General features: G+C 32.4%; 1 protein-coding gene across 3 annotated transcripts in view; it reads left to right on the top strand.

Moving 5' to 3' along the window:
• The window catches only part of LOC106105236 (zinc finger and BTB domain-containing protein 44-like), a 29,795-nt gene extending 3,606 nt beyond the window's left edge, over window positions 1-26,189 (top strand). For 2 of the 3 annotated variants that reach the window (XM_013285514.1, XM_013285515.1), the window contains exons 4-12: window positions 6,886-7,072; window positions 9,733-9,900; window positions 19,671-19,781; window positions 20,935-21,058; window positions 21,569-21,701; window positions 21,993-22,311; window positions 22,736-22,876; window positions 24,144-24,200; window positions 25,410-26,189. In XM_013285514.1, the coding sequence (XP_013140968.1) occupies window positions 6,886-7,072; window positions 9,733-9,900; window positions 19,671-19,781; window positions 20,935-21,058; window positions 21,569-21,701; window positions 21,993-22,311; window positions 22,736-22,876; window positions 24,144-24,200; window positions 25,410-25,852 (1,683 nt within the window). In that variant the 3' untranslated portion in view covers window positions 25,853-26,189. The remainder of the gene's footprint in view (window positions 1-6,885; window positions 7,073-9,732; window positions 9,901-19,670; window positions 19,782-20,934; window positions 21,059-21,568; window positions 21,702-21,992; window positions 22,312-22,735; window positions 22,877-24,143; window positions 24,201-25,409) is intronic. The other variant, XM_013285516.1, reaches the window with a different exon arrangement.
• The last annotated feature ends 1,369 nt before the right edge of the window (window positions 26,190-27,558 follow it).

The raw sequence follows: 27,558 nt of genomic DNA, 5'->3' as shown, positions 1-27,558 counted from the left end.
GGCGACTGCCCAGGGCGTTCACTCAGAACGGTAGAAGAGCTAGGTAAAATGTATGACAGTTTTATTGCCTCTTCCGTTTAGTTTTACGTATGAAAGTTTATACAAATATCTTATATCGTGACGTAGACAATGCGTGATCAGAATCGATCTATTGGAAATTTCGTCGATAGGCCTCGTAGAAATGGGGGTTAATTGAAATAGATGTTGCCGTGTTGCGCTTGGCAAGCGTGTTGGCAGCCGAGTACGCTGTTGCTTAACACCTGTTTTATTATGAATACATTAATTTATCCATACAAGTTGTATAAAGATTATCACAGCTTTTTTAAACATGCTGTAGCCATATCTATCTTGTGTCTAGTATTTGCTTCGTCCGTTTAGATTGCCTTTCCAAGAACTTTAGTCATCAACCAATTACTGGTACGTTTTGTAACGAACTTGTCGCACTGTTAGATATATTTGATTTTTAATATTTTTCTTGTACTGTCTTAAGACTGAATGTTCAGTTAAATCTACATATGGTCCGTTAAGCGAGTTTGTATGGTCTTAGAAACTCGGACAGATTTCAGCTGACGTGTTTAAAATAAACAAAAAGTCTAATAATAGGATTCGTCATGGGTGGCGGTGACTAATGATTTAAACATCGCAATACTTTGATGTCTCACGACTTTAACTTGCCTTATATAATTTATATATTTTTTAATATGTAATTCAAAATTTAAAACAATGTAGCTCAAAGATCGAATCTCGTAGGATTAAAATGTTTTAATATCAGCCAATTACATATTGTACTTGCGTTGATCTACCAAAAGATACTATAAAGATTCAGACAGCTTCATAATGTGTATAACTGCATATGTATAAATTTACAAAACGCTAGTAGCTTATATAGGTTGTCGGTTTTTAAAATCGTAATTAAATCGTCAATAGCATGTATATTCGGAAATATTCGAAAGGTTACATGTGGAAATGTATTTTTGAAAACGAAAACGTATACAAGTTTCCGATTTTTAAATGTGTACGTAAGCAACTGACTGTACATCATGAAATGTACATAAACGCGATAACGTAGAAAACTAAATATTAAAAAATCTGGATTTAAAAATATCCCGTGGTACGCTTTGAACATAATATTTAAACCTAAAATATTTTTTAAACACTCTTTATAAGATAATTTAAGCAAAGTTTTCATGAAATAATACATTTTCCAATCTTCATTTTAATTAGTGTTAAATATCGGAAGCAAGAATTTACTAAAATTATTCCGAGAACTCGTGACTTATTATCAAATATTGCAACATTTTTTCCACATATTACGTGTGCATTCTAAATTTATTAACACTCTTGCAACTAAGCTTTGAAAATGTAAATGTACAATTGAACAGATATAATCTTACTTCTTACTAATATTATAAATGCGAAAGTTTAGATGGATGGATGTTTGTTAGAGTTTGTAGCCTAAACGGCTGAACGAATCTTGATGAAATTTGGCATAGATGTAGAGGATAGTCTGGAAGAATACATAGGCTACTTATGTTTTTTTTTTTAATTGTACGCGGACGAAGTTGCGGGCGAAAGCTAGTGTTAAGATAAATGTATTTTTTGTACTGGAGAGAGTAGACTACGTGAGTATTAAAACGGACTCGGAAGGTCAAACACGATCTTTGACCTTTTGAAGGCATGGAATCTTACTTCTCAAAAGAACTCGTACTTTAAAAATATAAAGCATTAAAAAAAAACCATGACGGGTTTAATAATCGATATTTATGATTTGTCATATTTATCTTTAAAATATGTTAATTAGTTTATTTTATAAAAAAAATATATTGGATAAATATTAGGACGGCTTAATTCTTTTTGTTTTTATTATGTTTTTGTAAATGAAGGTGCTAAGGACGTTTGTATTTTTATCTGATAATTTTATCGTAAAATAAACATGACGTCAAAAAATAACTAGATATACCGAGTTGTTGTGAAAAAAAACGCAAGCAATCTTTTATTTAATAAATAATAATAGAATATATTAAGCAATAATAATTAAAAAAATGAGCTCTATTCGTTGAATGTCGAAAAAGTCACTTTGAAAATGTTATAAAAATCTCTTTTTAGTCTACATTACATATGTTATATTTTTTTTAAATAGACTGATGCCATTTTATTACGAATTAAAATATTTTTCACCAAATTTGCAATTTTTTTTTTGATATCACATGTCTGTTTTTGTTAAAAACCATCATTAGTGTAAGTAAGGACAATCCAATCTATACTTCTTTACAAAATTTATAAAGAGGAAAAAATTTTTTTTTATATGTACTGAAATAACTCAAAAAGTGCTGGGCCGATTTCAAAAATTCACCATTAAAAAGCAAAGCTATCAGTGTGTAACATAGGTTACTTTTTTTAATTACACGTGGACGAAGTCGCCAGCAACAGTACATAGTATTTTAATACTCTACTAAAGGTTTAACTATCACTATTTTTCCATTAATTTTTATGTATTCTAATTGTGTATTTTTATGTTTAAAAATGAATAATTCAACCGGATTTTAAATCAACAAATAAGCCGATAAATGTATAAAAATTAGTAACATAAGGTTCAGTATCCTCTAAATAGGTGAACATAAATAACTTTTTCGAAAAATATCGTCAATGTCAACGACATAGTTTAATAGTATTAATTGATATAAGTAAATAGGGTTCCGTAAAAAATATTACGAAAACAAAAAACAAAAAAATAATGCCGCTATTGCAAAATACTGCGCATTTACAATATATTGGTCGTGGTTTTACGAATTAAATTTATTTATTAGATATAAAAAAAAACATACAGACGAATTGAGTACCTTCTTTTGGGAAGTCGGTCAAAAAATCCAAATTGATCAATGGACTAAAATAGCCTATTTTTAATTCAAGTTTTTCATATATAGTTTTTAACATAAACTTTAGGTAAGAATATAACAGCTACGTATTTTCTGAATATAAAAACTGCAAAGCGGTTGCGATGTAAATAAGTTCTAGTAACGATAGGCAATATTGCATTTATGTTAGGTCATGGTTGGCACCAATTAAATAGTTTCTGAGTATACCTATAGCTACCTTAGTACTTAAATGAGTCAGAGCTTTCTAAACTAGTCTCAAGGGCTACTCTGATACTCTAGAAATTTAATCTGTGACGTAACACTACCAACGTGCTAGGTAAATAAAAAAAATCGGACGGAAAATCAACTGACCTATTTAATCATATTTAACAATTTCGTTTACACAATGTTAAAAAAAAGTATATGTCTATGGTCTATACACATCATGTGACTTAAATATAACAATATTATTTATAATCTATACATTATTAAATTACGTTTTACGTAAGAACCATCGAAATATTGTAAATTAGTGTAGTAGACAGAAAATATAAGAGATGCGCTACAAAGGGAGTAAATACAAAGAAGGCTCTGTTACAAAAGACATAACAAAAGGTGGAAAAAGCCCGTAGACTGCTTTCATTAATGCATTCGCATGAATATAAAATCAACGCGGATACAAAAGCGTATTAATTTTATATTCTGAAACTAGAGTCTGTACAATTTATAATTTAGCTTTTGCTCGCGATCTCGTGCATTTAAAAAAAAATAGCTTACTAAGTTGGCTGCTTACAGCCAACGTATTCTTCCACATCTATGCTAAATTTCATCGAGATTCGTTTCACGTTTATAAGATACATTATACGAAACATCCATCCATTTATTTAAATTTCCCTATTAATAATATAAGTAAGATTCTTTATAAACCGTCAATAATATAAACATCCTATAAATATTGAGTTTTTTTTTATCTCCCTTTACAAAGCTTTTTCCCTAAGGGGGGATCGGTATAGTATGTTTTTAATTAACTTTATTCATGGTATTATATTCTTTGAAATGAATTTAATATTTCTTAACAAGACAGCAACAGTAAAACATAAATGTAATTAAAATAAAACATAATTTAGTACCGGTTACAAGACGGCGTCTTTTGTTAAAATCTTATAATTGCAAAATAATCTTAAAGAAACTCGATAGATAAAATCGCTTTTTGCGAGTCTTGCGTTTAGTATTCATAGAAATGATTACATCTTACAATTAAAGAATTTGCATTCGCGGTATAATGGCAGGAAGTACACTCATTTTATATAATTTACACACAGCTGAATTTGATAAAATGTAATGACAATTTAAAAAAAATGTTTATTGTTTTGTCAAAAAACTTTTTTTTGTTTTTACAATTTTTTCTGCCAGTGATGATGGATGATGTAATGTAACGTTTAGTGTTGATTTAACGGTAAAGATTACCGTTGTTTTTAACGAGCTTGTTTCAAAGATTTATGTTTTTTTTTAATATTTTACCACGCGACTTTGTCTGGACGCATTTTAAAATTCCCACCTTTTGTGATAGAAAAGTTTGTTCAGTAATTTTTTGTCAAATGAAACATCATGCAAATATATTATTTTTAATATTTAAACGGTGGTTTATTTGTTAATTTGGATTTCTAAGAATATTTAAATATTTTCGCACATATCACAAACAAAGCAATGACGTTAATCTATTGTTTTTTTTTTTTGTAATATCTACGTCATTCATTTTGTCTGCTTACAATTTATATAAGACGAAAGATGGTTCTGTAGTTTGATATTTTCGTTTATATGAGCGGTGGGCTATCACGAATATTCGTGAACATGCGTCCATAACGTCATCGACAAAATTTGTATTATATTTGTGCATCCCATAAAATACATCGACAAATTTCATACAAGTATTACTAATTCGTACTCGTACTTTCACGTAACGATTTCTAATAGACCCTCTGATTTTTACGATTTGTTAGATTTGAGGGTTGTTACATACTATTAAAAAGGGAGTGATGACCGAGATGACGTATGATAGAGTTATGTGGAGGACAAAAACCCGTTGCGCTGACCCTACGAGAGTAGGATAAGAAGAAAGATGATGATGATGACTATTACAGTGTTTTAGGCAGTCTATAGAGCCGACATTTAAAATTGGACCTGACTGCTTCAAAATCGTTACTGATAGAGCAATTTGTGATCCGCCAGCGACTGTTAGCGTGGATTAAAAAAATAACAGAAAGTTGCGTATGTGTCCTTCCAGATCCTCTACTTCTATGCCAAATTTTATCGAGAGCCAGTTCATCAGTTTAGGCTTTAACTTTCGCATTTATATTAGTAAGATTTTGAGGGATCTCAGTTTAATATTATACGTATTTATGATGCAATCCGGATAATATGTTTGATGTGTACCAGGTGGGCGTTAGTATAAATATGAATGTCCTTTCGTTTAATATTTATACCTGCTTCAAGGTATTCCAAACGTACGTTTGTAATTTATAAATATTATTGTAGTTAAATCAAAATAAAAGTGCAGTTATTAGGTATATTATATTTTTACTTCAATTTGTATAACAATCTTTCGTATGGTTTTTTATATACTAATGCCTTCTAATGTTTCAGTTAAGTTAATCATACTAGTCATACTAATATTATAAATGCGAAAGTTTAGATGGATGGATGTTTGTTAGAGCTTGTTGCCTAAACTGCTGAATAGATCTCGATGAAATTTGAATTTATATGTAGAGAATAGTCTGGAAGAACACATAGACTTTTACTTTTTGGATTTATTTTTCTTTTTTTTTTTCGCGAACAGAGTCGCGCGCGAAAGCTAGTTTAATATAAATGTTCCTTAAATGACTTAAAATGTATTTTATGGAAACATAAAATAAGTCTAACTGTGGTAAAACTAAAATTTTATATTACACTAGTTGTTGCTTGCGACATCGCGCGCGTGAAATTCAAAAAATAATAATATAGCCTATGTTACTCACAGATAAATTACCTTACTGATAGTGAATGAATTTATGAAATCGGCCCCAGTAGTTTTTAAGTTATTTTAATACACACAAATACAAATCTTTTCTCTTTACAAGTATAGATTTAAAACATGGACCTCTACACCGTTTTAGTAACCACTGAATTCTAATTCTAATTTAAATAAACAAATCTAGCATCAACTTACTTATAAACGATTAAAATTAAAAAGGAAACAACTGGATAATATTGAGTAAAGAATACAACAAGAAGTTTTTTTCAATTAAAGCTAAAGATCATAAATAAAATAAAAAAGAAGCAAAGAAAATCGCAACAAAAAGAACTTTCATACAGAGTATTATTCCAAGTGACGTCAGATAAAATTATTTAATTTTATGACAAACAATTATTGTATTATTCGTCCACTGTAGGTATTAATTTAAAAGCAAATATTATCAACTTGAATAAATTAAACATTATTAAATTCAAGATAAATATTGTATACGCGATAACTTTAGCTATAATAATAAAAAAATGTATTAACAACATGATAAGTTTATTTTTCTGTGTTGTATTTTTTATCGCATTTTACGTCCACAAAATCTTCATGTTGGATTCACCTAATTTGTATGTCAGAAAATTTTAAAGACATTATTTTATATAATCACTAGCTGTTCCCGTGCGGTTTCATCCGCATGAAATTATAAAAAGAATGTTGGCAGCTTGTAGTTTGTGGTCCCTTTCCCACATGATGGTTTTTCCTACCCCCGAAGTTTAATAGCGCGAAAATATATAGCCTTAAAGCGTGTCGTAAGTGTAGGGCTTTTTATTAAAGATAGGATTATTCAAAAACACGCTGTGATTGCTGACATCTTATGCCTAGTGTGTTTATGCTTTATTATGTTAATAAGTAATACATATAGATTCACTTGGCTGCTATAAGATAAATACCTTCTATATGGAATATTGTCAATTCATACATAACCTATATTTTCAAAACATGAACGGCATTAACATTTTCTTTATATTTTAGATACATTTGTACCAGCAATCAATGATGCGCGCGGAAGAAATGCGCAGGCGGCGGCGTGAAGACCCCCCCGGCACCAACACCGCTGTGAACAACATACTGGCAGCGGCTGCTAGGGAAATGGAAGAAGCCAGACTGGCAGCTAGGAACACCGAGCGTGTAGTCGCCAGCATTCAGACTGAGCAAGAAGGTTAGTTTTTTTTTTTAAAATTCGCTAACATTATGTAGCAAAATGTTTTGCTGTCAGTATTTACAAGAAAGGTTTTGTTTACATGATGTTTAGTGGCCAGTGTCCAAATTGACTAAGAAGGTATATTTTTTCTAGAATTATTTTTGTGAATAACAAATATTTAAAATGAAAATGAGCAGCAATATGAATCACAATTAGAATAGTAATTTTATGTCATTGATTAAAAACTAAAATAGTTAATTATATTGACGGGAAGCATTAACAATGAAGCGTTCACCTCGCGCTTTCTACGTTGGTAGCGTCATTACATCGTTTCACAGTTACACATTGTGTGGATTGCTTTCGAGAACGATTGACGTCCCGTGATTAATTACTGCCAGTTACAATGAGACCCCAACTACAATTGTTCCGTTACACGTACAAGTTTAATTAAAAACTTCTTGTTTCATTAAATTATGGAAATTAAGGGATCCCCTTTACCTTACCACATAAATAGGCAAAGCAAATTAAAAACATTTTTAAATATTTTATACTTTATATTCCAAACATGTTGGCTGTAATAAATTAATATGAAATGGAATGTTTAACTTTTTTAATGTTAACTGGTTTTTGAGGTCAAAAATGCCCTCTGGCATTAATAAATTATAGGAAAAGGTTAAATATTGAAGAATTCCGTTAATTTATACCTTTGTGATATTTAGGGTAGGCTCGCTGCCCCTCGGACATATAGGAGCTGGTGATGATGATGATGATGGTATTCCGGTGAATTATATCGGATATCATACTTGTCGAAAACGTTGAAGCCTGGTTAAAATACTTACGTAATCGAGAAATACATCTATTAATACAGACAAATATATCAATATATTGCAAATATAATTTAGTAATATCCTGTCGTAAATAATCGTTTTGAATAAACAATGTAACGAAGGGCGTAGGCTCAAGATGGCCGGAGAAATATTAAGGTCGCTCACTACATTGTACTTGTTCCGAACACAGGAAAAAATGTAAGGTATTACTTTTTTATGAAGGGCAAAAGGTATTAAGATATTAAAAAATATACAATAACTAAAGGTATTTGGGTAAGGTAAGTTCAATTGTAAAATCTGTTTCCAATGTAACAAGAAAAACATCTAAAAATTCTCTGTAAAAATAAATTAAACTAAGGTAAATAATACCTAAATTAATAACTATTAAGATTTTTAACAATAAATTTAGTAATAACTTTTATAGTAAATATATTTTTAAAAGGATTATACCTTTACTAGTGTAATGCTAAACAATGTTTTTTTCTATATTAGCTTGTAACCTTTTCGAAATGTAGCTTCAAGTAATAATAGAAAATGAAAAAATATTAAAATATTTGGATTTGGTTCATGAGATTACCGCCATGTGGCGTATGAAATCGACTACCATTATTCCGATAGTCGTTTCGGCACACGGGCTGATAGCGAAGAGCTTCGACCAACACCTCAAGAAGCTCTCGCTAGACAGTTGGATTAAGGGCCCGATTCAAAAGGCGGTTATTTTAGAAACCGCACGACTAGTGAGGAGGTTCCTGTCTCTGCAGCCCTGACCACTGGTTGCTTGAGTCATCGAATTTCGCGGCCGGTGGAGTTCTATTTTTAATATAATATTTTTTTATTTTTTTACATATTAAAAACAAAAAAAAAATCATGTAAAATATATTATATGTAAAAATAAGTAATTAAAGATATATAGGGTAGTAATAATAGTAATAAATTTGTTTATTTGAAAAATACATTTACAAAAGTTTTAAACAGTTGTTGGAGCATCATTTTTAGGAATAAAATACCTGTGACAGGATGCTCTTTTTTTCCATAACAGTTAAAAAAAAAAAAAAAAAACAATACAACTTACATTATCTGCCTACTAAAATCTGCCTTTATCTATCACTTGGAGTCTTTAAGAAATCATTAAGAGAGTCCCTTGTGCGAGTAAATTATGAGAAATCTACCATACATACTTTTTTGATGGAAGTCAAAATTCAACTTAAAACCTTCAAAAACCTCTAGCTTTCTTAATCTCTATTAAATTTTATTGTAAATATAAAATGTGTTTTCATATAATGTTCGATAAATATTTTTAATTTTTTTTTCTATGAAACTTTTTATAATATAATGTCAATAATTATTTTTATAACGGTGTCTCAGGTCGTTACACTAACAAAATAATTATTGAATGCTGATTGGATCAGATTTTAATCGCTCACAGGCGGATATAGAGTATTAAGAAATATTACAAAGCGTTACTAATAACATTAATTACACCAACTTCATAGCGTAGCGTTCACCAGACTAAAATAATCTAGGAATCTGCGACGATTGTCTCTGGCAGTTAAATTATTTTTTTTTATTTGTGTGTATTTGATTCGCTTAAAAACTACTAGGCCGATTTCAAAAATTCTTTCACCATTAAAAAGCTACGTTATCAGTGAGTTTTTATTCTTTTTTAATTCCCCGTGGGTGAAGTCGCGAGCAACAGCTAATATCATATTAAGTCGGTACCCAACCCCAATTGACCAATATTTGTGTGTACTGTAAAAACAAACTAGCTTAGATCTAAAATAGACCTAAACCTTCGACAATAAAGGTCTTCACATCAATATTTGTATTATTAAATAAAATTTTATTCTATAGGGAGCACGGTGACGGAATCTAAACGTGAATCAGAAGAGGAACGTCCCAAGAAGCGTGTGTCCATCCTGTCACCTGATGATGACAAGCTGAGAGCCAAGAAGAAGATGACGGTGCGCTTCCAAGACGATAGTAAGACTGATGAACGCCCCAACAAGATTATGTCACCGGGTAAGTCATGCTGTTTACTATAAGTAACTATGTTGTAGCTTAACTTACCATACTGACTTAAGCAATGTTTTCGTTGCATTTTAGCTCAAACATACGTCAACACTTTTATACCGTCTAGCGTCTGGTGCGGATTTAATGACAAATCTTAGTATCAGCATTAATGTTATAAATATGAAAGTTTAGATGGATGGATGTTTAGAGTTTGTAGCCTAAACTGCTGAACGGATCTCGATGAAAACTTAGCAAAGATGTAGAGCGTAATCTGGCAGAACACATAGTTTTTTGAACTCGACGCAGGCTGCGCGCGGTCGAGTTCCTCAAAGTCCGGCAACGCAACTGTAGTGCCTCTGGTGTTGCGGATGTCCATGGACGTTGACCACCTCGGTGATCTCGCCGCTCGCTTGCCCCTTTTATTGTAAAAAAAGCTAGGCAATAATAATGAACTTTTGCCGAAAACAGTGTTCAAACATATAACCACATCGAAGTCCATATTAATCGGCAAAGAAGTGTTTAAACGGTGCCTAACAATTTTTTTGGGTAACAAATCAAAATCAAAACTAATTATAAAGCAATTAACTCTGTACACAAGAATATTCTGGTGCATGAGTAGGTTATAGCAATTATAACCAATTGCTGAATATAAATTATTGACAGTGTATTAGGTGTGTTTTTTAATGTTGCATATATCCTTTTAAGCGTTTTCTCAATTGCTTGATAAACTGATCCGGTGACCGAACATAAACGTAACCATAAGTACCAAATATGACCGGCTCAATTTTTTGTTAAGTCTAGTCTCGAGTGAGCGAACAATATATAACATTAAAATAATTTATATCATAAGTCTTGTGGAAGCAAAAAAATGCGCTGACATTTGAAAGAGCAGTAACTTGGAATGGGTTTTTATTTTATTAAAAAGCAAAAGCGCGCTGTCCGGAGTTATAGAGCAACGCTCGCCGCAAGGTCGCGCTAACTTTTACTAATCTAATTACTTGAATATCAACTTAACCTGTATTGATTTCTAAGCAGAAAATATCATTTTTATGTCACGTTTGTCTAGTTTCTAATACCTAGGACTTGCATATAAATAGAACTAGTATGAAGGGCGTCTCTATCTGTTTTTTACTTTTTTTTTATCAGATTATCTGAAAGAATATGTACTTTAAAATCATGTAAAATAAGGCAAATCTTATCAAAGCTTTTTGATGTTTTTAAAACTGACATTTTACAATTAATAAAACCCGATTGATATGTTTAGGTGTATAAAAACTTTAACCAAATGGCCAAATGTTACTCTAAAACGACGCTACGCAAGTTTGGAATACAATGCCCCGCGAGAACCTTATGACGCAATCAAGCCCTTCAAATTGTACCACAATAACGTTTCTACTACTTGACGTAGTAGTGTACCAACAAAATGAATTCCGTTTAGGAGATACGAGTTGTAAAGTACACGTAAACTTAGAATATAAGTCATTATTCGCACGGGCGATTTTTTAACGCGCACTAAAAGAAGCATTCAAAATAGAACAATTGCATTTCCGAGTATGCATGCGGCATATTTTAAAACGCGTTTTTTTGTCGCGCATTGTTGCATTTAGAGTGCTTGCTGGGCGAAAGACAACAGTGATTTTAAAGCGTTCGTATAAGTAAGCAAAGCGTTAAAAAGCCCGTGCGAATCATTAACACAAAACAAAACACAACGATATATAGCCATCTCTTTCATACTCTCTAAAAAAGAGATAAAAATATGGTTTTGTTAAGATGTTTTGACAAAGTAAGATCGATTCATATAAAAGTTTCGTAGCAACAAATATGTTATTCCCAGAATATCTCTATTATATAGAAAATATCGTTCGCTACTCAATCTTTATTACTCGTATTTATAGTTGAATACGAAGAAAGTTCAAACGGGTCTAACAATACGATATAAAATCGGGCGCGGAGCTATTTCTGCCGGGTTTTATGTGAAGCTGGAAGAATAAAAGTAAATCGACATGAAAGCCGCTCCGAAACAAGTTCCAGAAGGGTTTTTTGTGTTAACAAAACACAATAACTCATTTTATTACTATTGCTCTCTTTTTTTCCTTTGTTACAAAATATTTTTTATTATTTTTTTATGTTTTATTTATATATTCGGAAATGGTTTTAAGTTCGTAGTATGTTTTGTTAAATAATATAACAATTAGTACATGAATTCTTTGTATACAGCTTTTATTTTAATTCTATTACCGAAACATTTGTGCAAACACTATTTTGGTATTTCTAATTTATACTCTATACTATTATAATAAAGCGTAAACACACACTTCTTTGTTGCCTAAGATGTCAGCATTTACAACACATTTTTGAAATTTTTTCTTTTTAATAAAAAGCCCTACACTTACGTCATGCTCTAGCCTATATATTTTTACGCCACTAATATGGGAAAGAGACGTTAAGCTGCTGCCAACATCAAGAAAGAAAGATTGCTTAGGTTTGTCATGTCATGTCATTTTGACATTTGCTATTGATAATTTGACAAATGTAAACAATAAAATAAAGTTTTTTAACCTCATGCGGATGAAGCCGCACAGGAATAGCTAGTTTTTATAAGAATATGACGATAAAATCTTTAATACACGTTTTTCGCTGAAAATCTAAATAGATAGTTTTCTGCGTAAAGCTATCAAAAAACCTATGTGTCTAAATTGTAGGTTTATATACTTTATGTATGTAACAGTTCTGATGATTTATTAATATTTGACTTATCATTCTTTTTAAATATTTGAATAAGCGATTAATATTCTCCAATGACTGTCCGAAATATACTCAATTATCACTTTACAATGTAGCCATTCTTGTATACTGATTTAATATTATTTATAAATTCTACAGATTATAATTTCAATGACAAATATCGGGTTTTTCCTTTCAAGCAATATATTAATGTAATTCAAAAATAAAATTAACAGAAAAAATCTTGTATTTATATTAATAACGTATTGATAATCAAGTAAAAAACCGACAACGCCATTCCTTAAGGTTACCGTCACAGGTAGACAAATAAAAAATACAGGTCGAATTCAAAAATCGATTGTTCCATTTTAAAACATAATGTCGGTTAACAACAATGACTGCTAATAGTTTTGGGTTTTTTCAAAATGGCGAACGAGTTTATTTTTTTGTGTTTCAAAACCGGATAATGAGATCGCTTTTTCGTTTAAAAAATAACATAACTATAGATTATCTTAATAGAAAAAAAACATCCAAAAATTTGTGGAAACGAGTTCGCAAAGATTTTTAAAATAATTATCGTGTTCGACTAAACACAACCTACATTTTTCTATATTTTTTTCAGACTTAATAGCTTCTATTTTTGTTTTTCGAAATGTGGTATTTATGTACTTAAAATGTTTTTTTTTTAATTCTACACTAATCAAAGTCTTATAAAATTCAAACTATGAGTTTTGTATGTTTTTCAAAAATACAACGTTTCATGAAGAGTCATCATTAAAGTGTTTTTTTTTACCTAATATTAAAAATATCTCAATAGATTTAAAATCTCTTATTGCGTCTCATGCTTTTTTCCTTATTTTAAGAAAAATAAATTGATGATTCTACTTATATGAAAATATTATCAAAAGTATATAAATGGACGGTCTACCAATTTGTAGGTTTTAAGCAGAATATTACACAAAAACTGTCGGAATAAAAAAAAACAATATTTGTGATGTAATAATAATTTAACCAGTACTTCTTAAGTGCACGGTAATAAAAGCATATCAGAAACGTAAAAAGTTATGGAAAAAACATTTTTTTCTTTTAACTTTATGCTCTTTTTATTTAAGGTTGTAAAAGCTTAGCCAATATTGAACATTATCTAAGTCTTTTGTTCTCTTCGGTCAATCATAAACCTTTTGTATCCTTAAAATATTTTATGTAAAAGCAAAGCAATTGTTCTATTTTCCGTATATTTATTATGACTGTAAAGTCGCTTTGATACACAAGAGATTTCGTTTATTTTTTGTTATTTTGATAAAGTGCCTCATAAAGTTAATGGAATTTTTTATATCCCATTTACTTTTGGGTTATTTAGTTTTTTACGTGTCGTATTTAGCTTTTAATTTCTAGATATTTTTTTTACTTTATATTATACTTGTGTGTACTTGTTAATAAAAGCTCTCACGATCGTATCGAGCTTACCCCAAAAAGTTGGCATGACGAAAATTTTAACGAGAGAATTTTTCAACTAAGCCTGGGAAAACATGATCTAATTAATGAAAAGTTTCTTACTTTCAATGTGTGCGTGAATATACAATTCAAGCTTGCGTGTGTGCACATAGTAATAAAAATTCAAAAACTTTTTACCACACGTGAGATTTAATATTATGAAATGCTTAAAACGATCCAAATTTTATATCCGATGTGAGTGTTTTAATAAATTCAAATAAATTTCGGCTTTAGCGCTTTATAGTACTGTAAAATGTTTAAAATGATATTTTGAAGTGCACTAAACATGATATTTACGTACTCAAGTCGCATGTCTTAAGTGCTCGTCAAATATGAACAAAAAAAATAGTATTCGCGACCGTTGAACCTTTGTTGAGTGGAAATGGGTCCGGACTTGGAAGTAATCAAAAATTTAATAGTCAACAAAAAATAAATTCTTTTTAATTTCGAAAATGTTCAATTTTCAAAAATCTTGAATAATTTTGTAACGGTAATCCATAGACGTGACCAACTTTTAAAATGTCAAGATATATTAGAAGCGTAGTTCTGATTGCGTTTCTCCCGAAAGTAATGATGTATGTATAACTGCAAAAAAAGCGCTAGTTCAAAATATTTTACCGTAAATTTTCCACGAAAAATGCGCACCGCAGAACATGTTAAAAAGAGACAGCACACACGACCGTCAATTGTCAACATTGGTGACCGTTAGTTGAAGCGTTTACCGTGGGTTTTCACAGCACGTACACTTATACCAAAATATATTGCCATCCTTGTCATTATTTTTTGAAGGAAAAGAGAAAACTGTTTGTTTTATATCAGTATTTTCATAGTGGAAACTTACGGTTACTGTGTCATGTTATTGCATGTAAAATAAATAGTAGATAGACTGGTACACGCAATAATTTAGTATAATTTTATTTCACTATGATTTGAACAATCTTAAAGTTTCCGTTCTATAAATTGTTATGCCTAATTTCTATGCACGTGATGATTCATGATTCAACACCACGTATTTATTTATGAGGAAGACCATGTAAAGAATAATATGTGTAAGAAATAATTGTATTTCATAAAAGATATGTTTTTTTCGGCCTAGTTTATGTGGTTACGTTTAGGTAGTGGGAACCGACAGTCATAAAGTTAAAAAAAAAATATACTTAATATTTAGAACTTTTCTTAATTTGTATTCCTTATCGTTGTTATATATCATTCATTAATCATTTTTCTTATTAAATTTTATTATCTTGCTTAGTCATCTGACGTTAGTGGAAATACCAAAAATTCTATTATATTTTTTCCTGCGGCAATATTTTTTCATTTCATTATTGACAAAAAAATAAACTTATATACCATATGTCCTGATTTGTTAATTTTTTAAACATAAACATTTTATAGAACACTAATTGTTGCCCGCGACTTCGTCCACGCAATATTAAGATAAAAAAGTAGCCTAAAATATGCCCGTCTATATCAGCTAACCTCCAGTGAAAGGCTGGTCGAAATCGGTCCATCCGTTTCGGAGATTACCCGGAACAAACGCGGCTTGTGGACAGACAGACAAACAGACAAAAAAAAATTTAATGCGATTTTTGTCATCAGCAACTCAAATACATCATGTTTCCGAGATCTGGAATTTTTCTGTTAATATTACCAACAGACACTCCAATTTTATTATATAGATGATTACAAAGATCTTGTTCGTGTGTGTAAACTCACACACACGTGAATAACTCAAAAGCGTTCAATAAACATGTTTTTTAATAAAGCGAATGGACGATGTTTATTTGTTTTAATTTTGCGCACATCATTGTTACTCTCACATTCCGGGTGTTGTTTTGTAATAAAACAAACGTAGACAATGACCGGGCTTTAATCATGAAATATACTGGAAATGTCTTGTTTCATGTCACCGTTATGAACTGTAGACGCATTATGTTTGAGAAAGTACCAACGGTAGCATACTTCGATGGCTCCTATGTACACTATCATAAGCCACAATTTCGAGATTTACAAATTTGTTTTATGTCGTAAATTAACTTATAAATAATTTCTCTGTATAATTAAGTAACGAAAAAAAAACTTGAGATTTTGTTTGTCTCTCTTATGTTCATATTTAATATGTCGTATCTAAATGTATTATTGTTTAATGATTTGTCTTGCAAAATTTTCGTTTCAAACATACCTACATTCGGTTACGAATTAAAGTTCAGAAATCGATAATTTTGTTGTAGGAATATCATCATTACCAGCTCACTATACGGCCCCACCGAGGGGCTCGGAGCCTACCCTAAGTTAGGGTGACTAGGTGATAGTCGATCACGCTGGCCCAGTTTGCCTTGGTTTACTTCATACATATCTTTGAATTTCTTCGCCGATATATGCAGGTTTCCTCACGATGTTTTCCTTCACCGTAAAAACCTCGGGTAAATTATATACATATGGACATTCGACAAATGGAAAATCACATTGGTACATGACGGGATTCGAATCCAAGACATGTAGATTACAAGTCAAGTGCTTAAACCACTGACGCTCTTGTAGTAGTAATATAGTTTTCGTTTTCGTCTCCAGCTAGTTTAGACTAAACAATCTTTAAAGGCTACGGTTTCATAATAAACCAGAATAATACCACTATGCGCAGTGTAGAAATTACCTTTGTGTTTTTTTTAGGAATGACACATTGGTTTTATCGTGCTTTAAGTATTTCATTAGAACTCGTTCGGTGTTTCCCCTTGCTGTTATAAAATATTCAAAATTTAAGTGAATTAAATATTAACTACTAGCTGTTCCCGTGCGACTTCATCCGCATAAAATTATGAAGATTTCATTTTATTATTTACATGTGTTAAATTATCAATTGCAAATGTCAAAATGACATTACATGGTGACAAACCATGACAACTTTGCTTCCTTGATGTTGGCAACAACTTATGGTCTCTTTCCCACATTAGGGTTTTTATCCAAAATATTTACCCCCTAAGTTTAATGGCTTTAAAATTTATAGCCTAAAGCCTGACGTAAGTGTAGGGATTTTTATTAAACAAAGAATTATTCAAAAAAATGCTGTAATTGCTGGCATCTTAGGCAACAAAGAAGTGTGTGTTTACGCTTTATTATAACATAGATAAGTATAGACTATATACTGATGTTAAAAAACAATACGTCTATATTTGCTTACGACTTCGGTCGCGTGAAATTGAATAACATAGCCTATGTTACTCACGGAGAAAACCTTTCTAACGGTGAAAGAATTTTTATAATCGGCTCAGTAGTTTTTGAGTTATTTTAATACATACAAAAATACAAATCTTTCCTCTTTATAATATTAGTATAGATTAAAACTTTATAATCTTGCAATAACAGTTAAGTTCAACAAATAATTGATTGGTTTTAAACTTTATACGAAAGTAAATAAAGCATAAATTGCCATATCTTATTGTAATATGTTAGATATTCAAAGTGTATGAAGGAAATGCCGTTAGCGAAAGTCATTACGTATTATTGAGAATATTTACCGTCTATTATATAAATAGGTGCTCGTATATACGGTTGCTTACGAAATAATTTTTCAGGTAAATTGTTAATGTTGATAAAATATAAGTAATGTATATTGTAAACACATTATACATAATGTATACGAAAAGGTTATAGTTGCACAAAAATAACTCATTTACAAAAAGCAGATCGTAAAATTTCCTAACAAGTTATTCGACAATGGAAACCCAAGCAGTGGTCGAGCCCACTTTAACATCTTAGCACAAATGGGCCGGCACGCCCGGTGTAATACCACGACCACACAGAAGACAGGCGTGAAATGGAAGCAATTCCGTGTTTCGTCTAATGAGTGTAGTGCCGGAGGCCTAATTTAAGTCCATTTCTCTGTACCACCGTTTTTTAAAAAGGAGAGGATGGGAAGGGGAAGTGGATTTGACGGTGGAGGAGATGCATAGGAAGGGGAAATATCTTCTTTATGTGCGTCTCCTTCTCCGTCGGATAAGGATAGGTAACGCATCTGCAACCGCGGATGTCTATGGGTAGCGGTCGCTTTGCCATTTTGGCGGATTTAGGCGGCCGCTTGCTCGTTTGCCACCTTATGTTATAAAAAATAAAAAAAAAGTTGACGTTTGCATAAAATAGGACACACTGCGTCGGATTAGTCATATTCAATAGTAGTTTAATTGTACCTTAGTGAAAAATTCTCGTACTTAATCTTCACTTATGGACAGCCTTAGGATATAGTTTCTAATCAATGTCCTACTTCCCTGGATCAAAACTTAACCATCTTCATCTCACTTTTTGATCATGTTTTGACGCGATTCATCCATCTCTTTCTATGTCTACCTCTACCGGTGTACCTCCTCACTCATAACTTTCTCCTTGTTACATGCAATTCATCCCTCATAACATGCCCATACCATGCTAACCTTTTACTCCTTACCATCTCTGCCATTGAGGCTACTCTCAAACTTCCTCTTTACTCATTTCGTATCTTATCCATTTGCTTAATAAAAGCTTGATATTATAAAAAGTTTGGTCTAATATTTATTTGTTTAAATGTTAGAAAGCACGTGGTCACTTCATGCGTAGTTAAATTATATGTTACCGTATAAAATTGTTTCCCGCTATAACTTAAATGATTTCATTACACACTTGCGTAGATTGTCCGCAACTTATTAACATAAGTTACGGTATAATTATGCTAAAAGTACGTGTTGCTATTTTCTTAAATACTATTATGTAAAATCTAAGTGTACTTAACGCGCATTTTAATTTGAAATAAAATATTTGTACCAGTTGTTTTAGGGACTCTTGTAAGTTAAAAACTTTATACCAATTATACTAAAAAAGTCATAATTACTCTAAATTCGAAGCGGTTTTTGTAAAGATCTACTTAATCTTTAATACAGTAAAAAATAAGGAACACGGTTATTACAAATGATTTTATGTTCTGCTAAAATCATCAAATGCATATAATTTGTATTAAGGAAAACCCATACATTATGTTAAACGTTTTATTTGACGTATGCATGTTACATAAAAAAAACTGTTATGTTACTTAGAATAAGTATTTTCCTCGTAATAATCTTATCAAAAACTTCATGTAATATTAACAAATCGTTACAACTTGTTCAGAAATATAAAACCCTCGCCATATTGCGGGATTATGGAACTAATTCCTTTGTGCACACTAAATGTACTTACTGTTGTATTATTTTATTAATATTACAAATCCGAAAGTTCAGATGGATGGATGTTTGTTAGAGTTTGTAAACGAAACTGCTGAACAGACCGCAATGAAATTTAGCATAGATGTAGAGCACAGTCTGGAAAAACACATAGGCAGCTTATTTTTGTTTTTTAAAATCATGCGACGGAGTTGCGGGAGAAAGCTAGTATACTACAGATACGAATATTAGGATGGATGGTAGTTAGAAGGTTCAGGTTAGTTCCTGTACGGCTCAACGGATCTTGATGATAGTTACAGATTTAAAACATAATCTAGAATGTCACGTAAGTTACTAAATTCTACACAATTCCTAATATTTTGCTATAATTTCCAGGCGCAAGTATAGATTCGAGGAATGAAATGGAGACGAAGCAGGGCGGCATCAAAGTGGTGCAACTTGCGGTGCTGCAAAAACCCACCAATAATGAACATGATGATTCCGATGGTGAGCACACCTAATTTACTTAAAACGTGACTACAGTACGGAGTAAAATTTGTGTGCCAAAAAAACAGTTTTATTCTATACAAATATAATAAAGAGAAAGATTTATAAATTTGTATATATTGCAATAACATTAACCCAGTACTAGAACGATTTCAAAAATTCTTACCTTTAAAAACATAAAAAAGAAAAAAGTAAAACCTTCCCAAGCTCAATTAATTAACTACCTCAATGCTTTGATTTACACAATTTTTACAAGCAACCATTAGTTATCTATGTAATTTGTCAAAAAAATCAGTGAAAATGTTAAATAATATATATTTTTTTAAGATTGATTGCCGAAAATGTAAGCTATCTGATTAGTAAAATGAATAACTAAACTGGCGCCATGTTATGTATTTGCATATGCAAGAATCAGCCAAATGGAAATATATTACAATTACTCCAGTGAATAATTTTTTTTTTTTAATTTGTATATCTATAATGGCTTTGTTAATTGTTATTCATACTATCTATAAAGATAAAAAATCTTTTTTATAACTGAATAAAAAAAAATTAATTACTTCGTGTAATTTGATTTTCGTAATTTTCAACTGACAGTAATGGTTCTTAGGATTCTAACTAAAAGCAACTCATTGTTACAATGTCTAGGAAAATAGCACCCTTTCCTTATAAGGAGAGGACGGGAACGGGTAGTGGATTTGACGGTGGAGGAGATGCATAGGAAGGGGAAATATCCTCTTTATGTGCGTCTCCTCCTCCGTCGGGTAAGGGTAGGCAACGCATCTGCAATTGCGGATGTCTATGGGCAGCGGTCGCCTCGCCATTTTGGCGGATTCAGGTGGCCGCTTGCTCGTTTCCACCTTATGTTATAAAAAAAAAAAGAAAACCCATCAAAGCCCCTCAATAGCCTTTTTTACATAACATTTTATGAGTCGATAAAGACCTCACCTCATATATATTTCTGATAAGTGCGCACACCTTTGACTAAGCTATCGCAGAACTGTTTAGTCTGTTGAGTCCTATGAACTTATATGGAGGTGCACACTACTCGATTTTTAGTTATGCAACTAAACAGTTGAATTGGATACGAAACAATTGACAATCGCACAACAGTTGTGCGATCTTATGCTATAATTCTAACATTTTTCTCCAGAGAAAGCTGGCAAGATGGGAATGGATGATGACGAGGAAACTGACTCTAGCGGGTCTATTTCGGACTCCGCCGCCAACGACTCCCAAGACGGCCGACCTCACGTCTGCGATGTTTGTGACCTCAGGTAAAATATCTTTTCGACCCAATATTAATACCAAATTAATTTTCCTGCTTGGGTAAAGTACCGCTATTGGAGATTTTATTTATTTTTTCCCTAATACATATGCAAAGGTTTTTTATCTATTTTTAAATTATCGTTTTTTGTGATTCTTAAATGTCTAGTGTTTCTATTGTTGGTCGCCAGCCGATCTTATGCCTAAAGCCCTCTAGCTACAATTAACACGGTTTTGTTCATAGTAGTTTTTATCTATATCTATACTAATATTATAAGGAGGAGGAGGAGGAGATTTATATTGAAATAACTCAAAAACTACTAGGCTGATTCGAAAAATTCTTTCACCATTAAAAAGCTACGCGGAATAAGTCGCGAGCTACAGCTACAGTACTTTATAATATCTAATTTACATTTTTAATGCTTTAGCTTCACCCTTAACAATGCCTATCTTTCATCATATACGATTTTTATCTGAATTTTGTACATACTTGTTGGTAAAAGAGTGTGTGATGTTTCCAGGTTCCAGCGTTCGTCGCACTTGTCGCGGCACCGGCTGACGCACACCGGCGAGCGGCCCTTCACCTGCGGCGGCTGCGGCCGCTCCTTCGCGCGCTCCGACAAACTGCGCGTGCATACTAAGATCTGCGAACGGGTGAGTTCAAATACATTCTCTCATATAAAGGTATATGATAGAAGACAGATTAGAACTTTAAAGGTAAAGCAGTGTCGCTAAAATAACTAGTAAAGGAGATAGTCAATGTTTAACGATAGTATTTTATGTAATATTGCGTTTTTTTCAATCAGTTTAAGAGCTTATATCCTCCATATACTCATTTAATTGTGCAACTAAACAGTTGAATTGGCTAACCAGTTGTGCGATAGTTCAGTCAAAGATGTGCGCCCTTAATCTTTAGTAATTCGCTAATGGCGAATACATATACAGGAGGACCCAACAGTGGATATGACCAACGAGCTGCCAAACATCAAGCGCGAGAACAACTCCGAAGTGATGTCCGGCATGGTGCGCACCACGCACCGCGAGTCCGGACACCTCGTGTTCACCCCCAGCGGCGACGTGATGTTGCCCCCGCACGCGCATTCCGCCCCACATGCAGCCCCGCATGCCCCGCACGCCGCCCCCATGCCCCCGCGCGACGACCTCGAGCCCCCGCGCCGCGGCCGGGGCAGACCCCGCAAGACGCCCCTGCCCCTCACCCCCAAGATAAAGAAGCGACGCGGACGACCCCCTAAGACTTCGCTTGGTGAGTCGCAAGTAAAATTCAACATTTTATACCATACTTGTCAACTGCGACTTCGCTTGCGTACATTGAACAACTATCTCACTTCATGGATATAAACTAAATTATAATAGCTTACTAGCGCCCTCATTTTATGTCATTTACTATAGGTGTACAAATATTTTGTAATAGGTAAGTTTGCATATTTCCTGAAAGAACCAAAGGATATCAATTCCCATCTCAACAAGTTAGACATTCTTGATTGATTTTGACATATATCTTATCAATTTACATGAAAACTTAGACTTTGTAGACGAAAATCACAAATCTAATGTCTGAGAGATATATAAATGAAATAGAAACAGATAAATATCATCAAAAGAATAAAAAAATAATAATCTTTCCTATTGAAATGTCAAACAATACATTACTCTGAATATAATTCCAGATATGGAAGGTTGCGTGCTGACGGGCGGCACGGTGCTGGGCCCCAGCCCGCAGCAGCTGCCGCAGCTGGCGGCGCCCCAGCAGCTGCTGCTCAAGAAGAAGCGCGGCAGGCCGCCCAAGAACTACCTCCTGCCGCAAGGAGGTAACCACACCTATCACCTCCTATCATTTTCCATCACCTACACATTTTGTACTCGTTACTTTTTGCAATTTCACGTCTTTCTCAATATTTTAAATGTGAAAAAAGTTAATTTAATTATTACATACTGGCTTTCGCCCGCGACTCCGTTCGCGAGGAATTAAAAAAAAAAGTAGGTAGCCTATGCGTTCTTCCAAAATATCTTCGACAATTAATCTAGATTTTATCGAGATGCGTTAAGCCGTTAAGGCTACAAACTCTAACAAACATCCATCGCATTTATAATATTAGTTAGATTCTTTGTATTACTGTAATTTGATCGTCTTTTCATGCAATTTTTAATTTATTTTGGTCTTACTAGACTTAAATTAAATTTTACTTGATAAGTAATTTAGTCCAGGATTCAATTTATTTTTTATGCAAGTCACATTTAGTTACATCATACGTAAATCTATTTCATATCTCAGATTATTTTGTAGTTATTTCATAATCATAAATCGTATTTCGTTTGTTACAAAAACATTCACTGAAAAATAAATTAATGACAGGCACACATATGCAAAAATAAACCCAAAATACATAGAGATAAAGTTTAAAATTGATATATGTTAGATTCGAGTTTGAGAAGTGTAGCGGAAATAATAAAAGCAATGACTCAAAGATGAATGTTTTTGTCGATTAATGCGATTGTTCAACGTCGTCTTGTACATATATGTGTTGTGTGTGTGTGTTTGTGTGTGTGCAGCAAATCACTCTGCCTTATAGCGGTTTGCTTCTCGTTTATTTGCAATTTCGTTTCTATTCTTTATGTTTAACTAGCTGTTGTTAAAGACTTCGCTTGAAATAAAAAAAATACATACTATTTTACTGATAACGTAGCTTTTTAATAGTAAAAAAAATTTTGAGTTCAATACATACAAAAATACAAATCTTTCCTCTTTATAATATTAGTATAGATTTATACTATAAACGTTTATTTAGTATATTGTTTGAATCAGTAGATTATCTAAAAATGCTCTTTTTAATTTAAAGAAAAAACTCCTTTTTCGTATACTTTATTCATATAAATATAATTTTTGATTAAGAAACATACGGAATAGAAACGATGTATGCTCACTGGTGCCATTTGAAATTAAAAAGTTTCGTTACTTTAGATTATTAATCTGCTTGTTTTTTATAGTTTAAACTTTTCTTTATTTTGTAACATTTTAATATCAAGTGTTGCCAGTAAGCGTTTGTCTGAGCCACGCTAATCGGCGAGTCTTTTTAGGTATGGATATGGCAATACCGATGCAGTACGGACTAGCCGCAGAAATGAGCAAGTTTTGTTAGTATCCCATTATTGATAACGCATGAAAGAACTATTTATACCAAAATTTCTATTATGGGGATATATTGTCGGTACTAATCGGTATTCTAACTTAGTTAGTCTTAGTTCATATATAATGGGCGTTGTCTAGGCCAAGGGGGAGCACTTGCCCCCCTACCGTAGAGAGTCAATATTTTTACGTGAATATAAAAAAAAAAATATTAAAACTACTATTTTTTCCATAATTCCTACCATAGATAAATAAAAAAAGACGTCAGTTTTTCATTAAAGCGTTATTTTTTAACAAATAAAGTATTTATTACTTGGCCCTTCTTAGTCATCGCCGTCCCTCCTTTGTTTATTGGCTTGCGACGCCCATATATATATAGCTATGTATATACTTAGAAATGTGCACGATTTACTGTAGAATGCAACATATAATATAATTAAATTTAGTTATAGAATAATTTATTTCTATCGGGAAATAAAAAAAAATAGTGGAAATAACTAAAACTTGTAATAAAAATTATATTAAAAGTTGTAATATCAGTCTAAATTTCATATAACTTTTATGAACATCCTAAAATTGAGGTGATCTAACGGCCGAATACAGGAACGAACCATAAACATTTCGTAACGCTTACAATCTGACAGACGTTAAAATCTAATGTAATTTGGAGTTAGATTAAACTTATTTACGCTGTTAAATATTTAAATGTAGTTTCAGAATTCGGCCTTAAGTTAAAATTAGTCGTAACTTTAGAGGTAGAGGGATCTGTAATTCTTACACTAACATGCCTGCTTTGCAACATCCCTAACATATAAATATACGAGTATGATCACATTTATTAGATGTTATTTTTGTTTTAAATGAGTCGATAGATTCATATACCTTTTACAAGATGTATGACAACTAAATATAATAAATACGGCCGAATACTAAACTACTGAAACGAAATTTCAATATATGTAGACTATGCTTAAACTCCATTCTATTAAAGTTTTGTCATTTGTCATAGCGATGTGTTTAATTCGTTTCAGTATTCGGCTGTTTATGTTAGTATTGAAATATGAAAATTATTATAGTTCCGTCCGTAAAACACCTATATGCATGAAAATAAACACATAAAACTAACTTATTAACATCGAATGCGTATTAATTTTAACTAGGTAAATGTACCAGTAATTGACAGTGACTTATATCACAAAAATATAAAATACTTCCAGATGGGCGACCTAACGAGAACTACAATGCAACCAATCTACCATTCGGCGACTTTTCCTATCTGACGGAGATGATGTACAACCCATTGGCTTACTCATATGGGGTGACCAGCGTCGACCCTGACAGGAACGTGGATGCGGACCACAGCGCCACCACCGAGACCTCGCACGACAGGACCATTGACGTGTCAGATTCTTCCTCCGACGACGAGGACAGCTCCCGCATCGAACCTGAAGAGAACGTACCCCCCGTTGCTATGGAAACGCAGATCATGACGGTCGGAGACTGTCAGATTGTCAAACTACCGCCTAATAATGAGGAGAAAGATGATAAAATGGACAACGGACAGGAGGTGAATATACCATCTTCCACTCCCAGCTCGGTGACCATCACCCCCATCACCACAGTGGGTGATTGCACCATAAGGCCCGTGGAGAACACATAATATGTACCTTTACTCCTGATCTACCCCGTTGTTACGCCGAAAGATAAGAAGTAAATAAGCGAAATATAAATCCTTCAGTCAAATTTATACTCGAATTTAATAGAAAAGTGAAAAAAATAACAATTTTAACCAATACAAGGCTTTAATCAACAATGACTTCTATGTAGACTCTCTTAAGCCACAGTTTTGCAATTTACATCTTGTTTTGTGTTTTTGAAATGAACTTGACATACTAAATTATGTGTTTAAAGTTTTTATTTTGAAAAAATGCGTTTACAACATACGTTAGTTTACGTAAGAGCCATAGATTTATTAAAAATAGAGGAAAAATAACATCAGCCAGTGAAATGTGTAAATAAATTTACATTGAATTGAATTCAAGTATATATTTGTTTTTATAGCCTTATTGGTGTTTTTTTCTTGTAATATAGTTTGTTTTCAAACTAAATTATTACATAATTTCAATTTAATTATGCTTATTGAGAATTGTAAATGATATATTGAGAAAGATAAAGAACGAATGATTTTTGTCAATTTATTTGATATTTTTAAATTTATTTCTTTGACTGAAGGATATCTTCGTATTGGATTCGTGTATTCATTTCGATATCATAATCCTATTTGATGAAATGATAAAATTGGTCTTCCGGAATGTTACGGCTGTACGAACTAAAACAGTTCTTAAGGGGTAGATCATAAGGGGTATTGTGGCATTTGCTATGTTCACAACATACAAAGTTTCCACATTAATTATCCTCGGTATTGTGACGGAGCTACGTGATTGGTTGAAATGTCACGTGACGGGAAACAACCAATGGGAATGCTTTATTTCGAACCGCGGATTTTAGATCTAAGTATTGCCTAAATGACCGATTCTCTTATGATAGTGCGTGTATTTGCTGAATGGTTATGAAACGCATTTTAATGTAAAATGTATGAATGTTTTAGCGGGAAACAGTTTCATTCGCATAACGTACACGTGTTCACTTTTATTATTAGGGAAATATTTGCCTTGATCGTTATGCGTAGTTAAGTCTTCCTGTACAATGACGTCACGGCTACCCTAGTGTTAATACCACGATGACGTCACGGCAGCCCTAGTTAAACTACTAACGTCAGTAGCTATAGACGTAAATGCTATGATTTCACGAGAGCCCTAGAGGCAAAAGCTACCAAGGTGACACGGTAGCCTTAGTTTTAAAACTATTAATATGACGTCACGGTAGCCTTAGTTGTATACTACCGCAATGACGTCACGGTAGCGCTAAACTCAAATGCTACCATGATGACGTCACGGTAGGCTTAGTGTTAATTGCTAAACCACTGTTGCTAGTAACGCGACTACACTAATCCTAGTAAACCTGACTGTCTAACATGCATTTAGATTGGTAATAAGAAAAAGAAAATCACTTAACCGAAGAAATTATCCATTTTAAAATAAGCTTTACTGATATATGGCATCAAACTTCTAGATGATCTTATATAACCGATATAGCCATAATATTAAGGGAAATAATTAGTTTTTAGGATACTTTTAGTACAGGATATACTATGATGCCATATTTTTCTAATGTTAGAATAAACAGTATACAATACAATACTCAATACCGATACCGAACAAAGAATTTGTCACAAGCACGAGATTGGTCTACGAATGCACTTTATTACCGTGGAACAAGGTTTAATATTGAATATCACAAAATCTC

Source organism: Papilio polytes, unplaced genomic scaffold, assembly GCF_000836215.1.
Source record: "Papilio polytes unplaced genomic scaffold, Ppol_1.0 DF823177.1, whole genome shotgun sequence".
NCBI classification, from domain to species: Eukaryota; Metazoa; Arthropoda; class Insecta; order Lepidoptera; family Papilionidae; genus Papilio; species Papilio polytes.
Note: the sequence above shows the minus strand (reverse complement) of the source record. Positions and strands in the feature narration are given on the sequence as shown.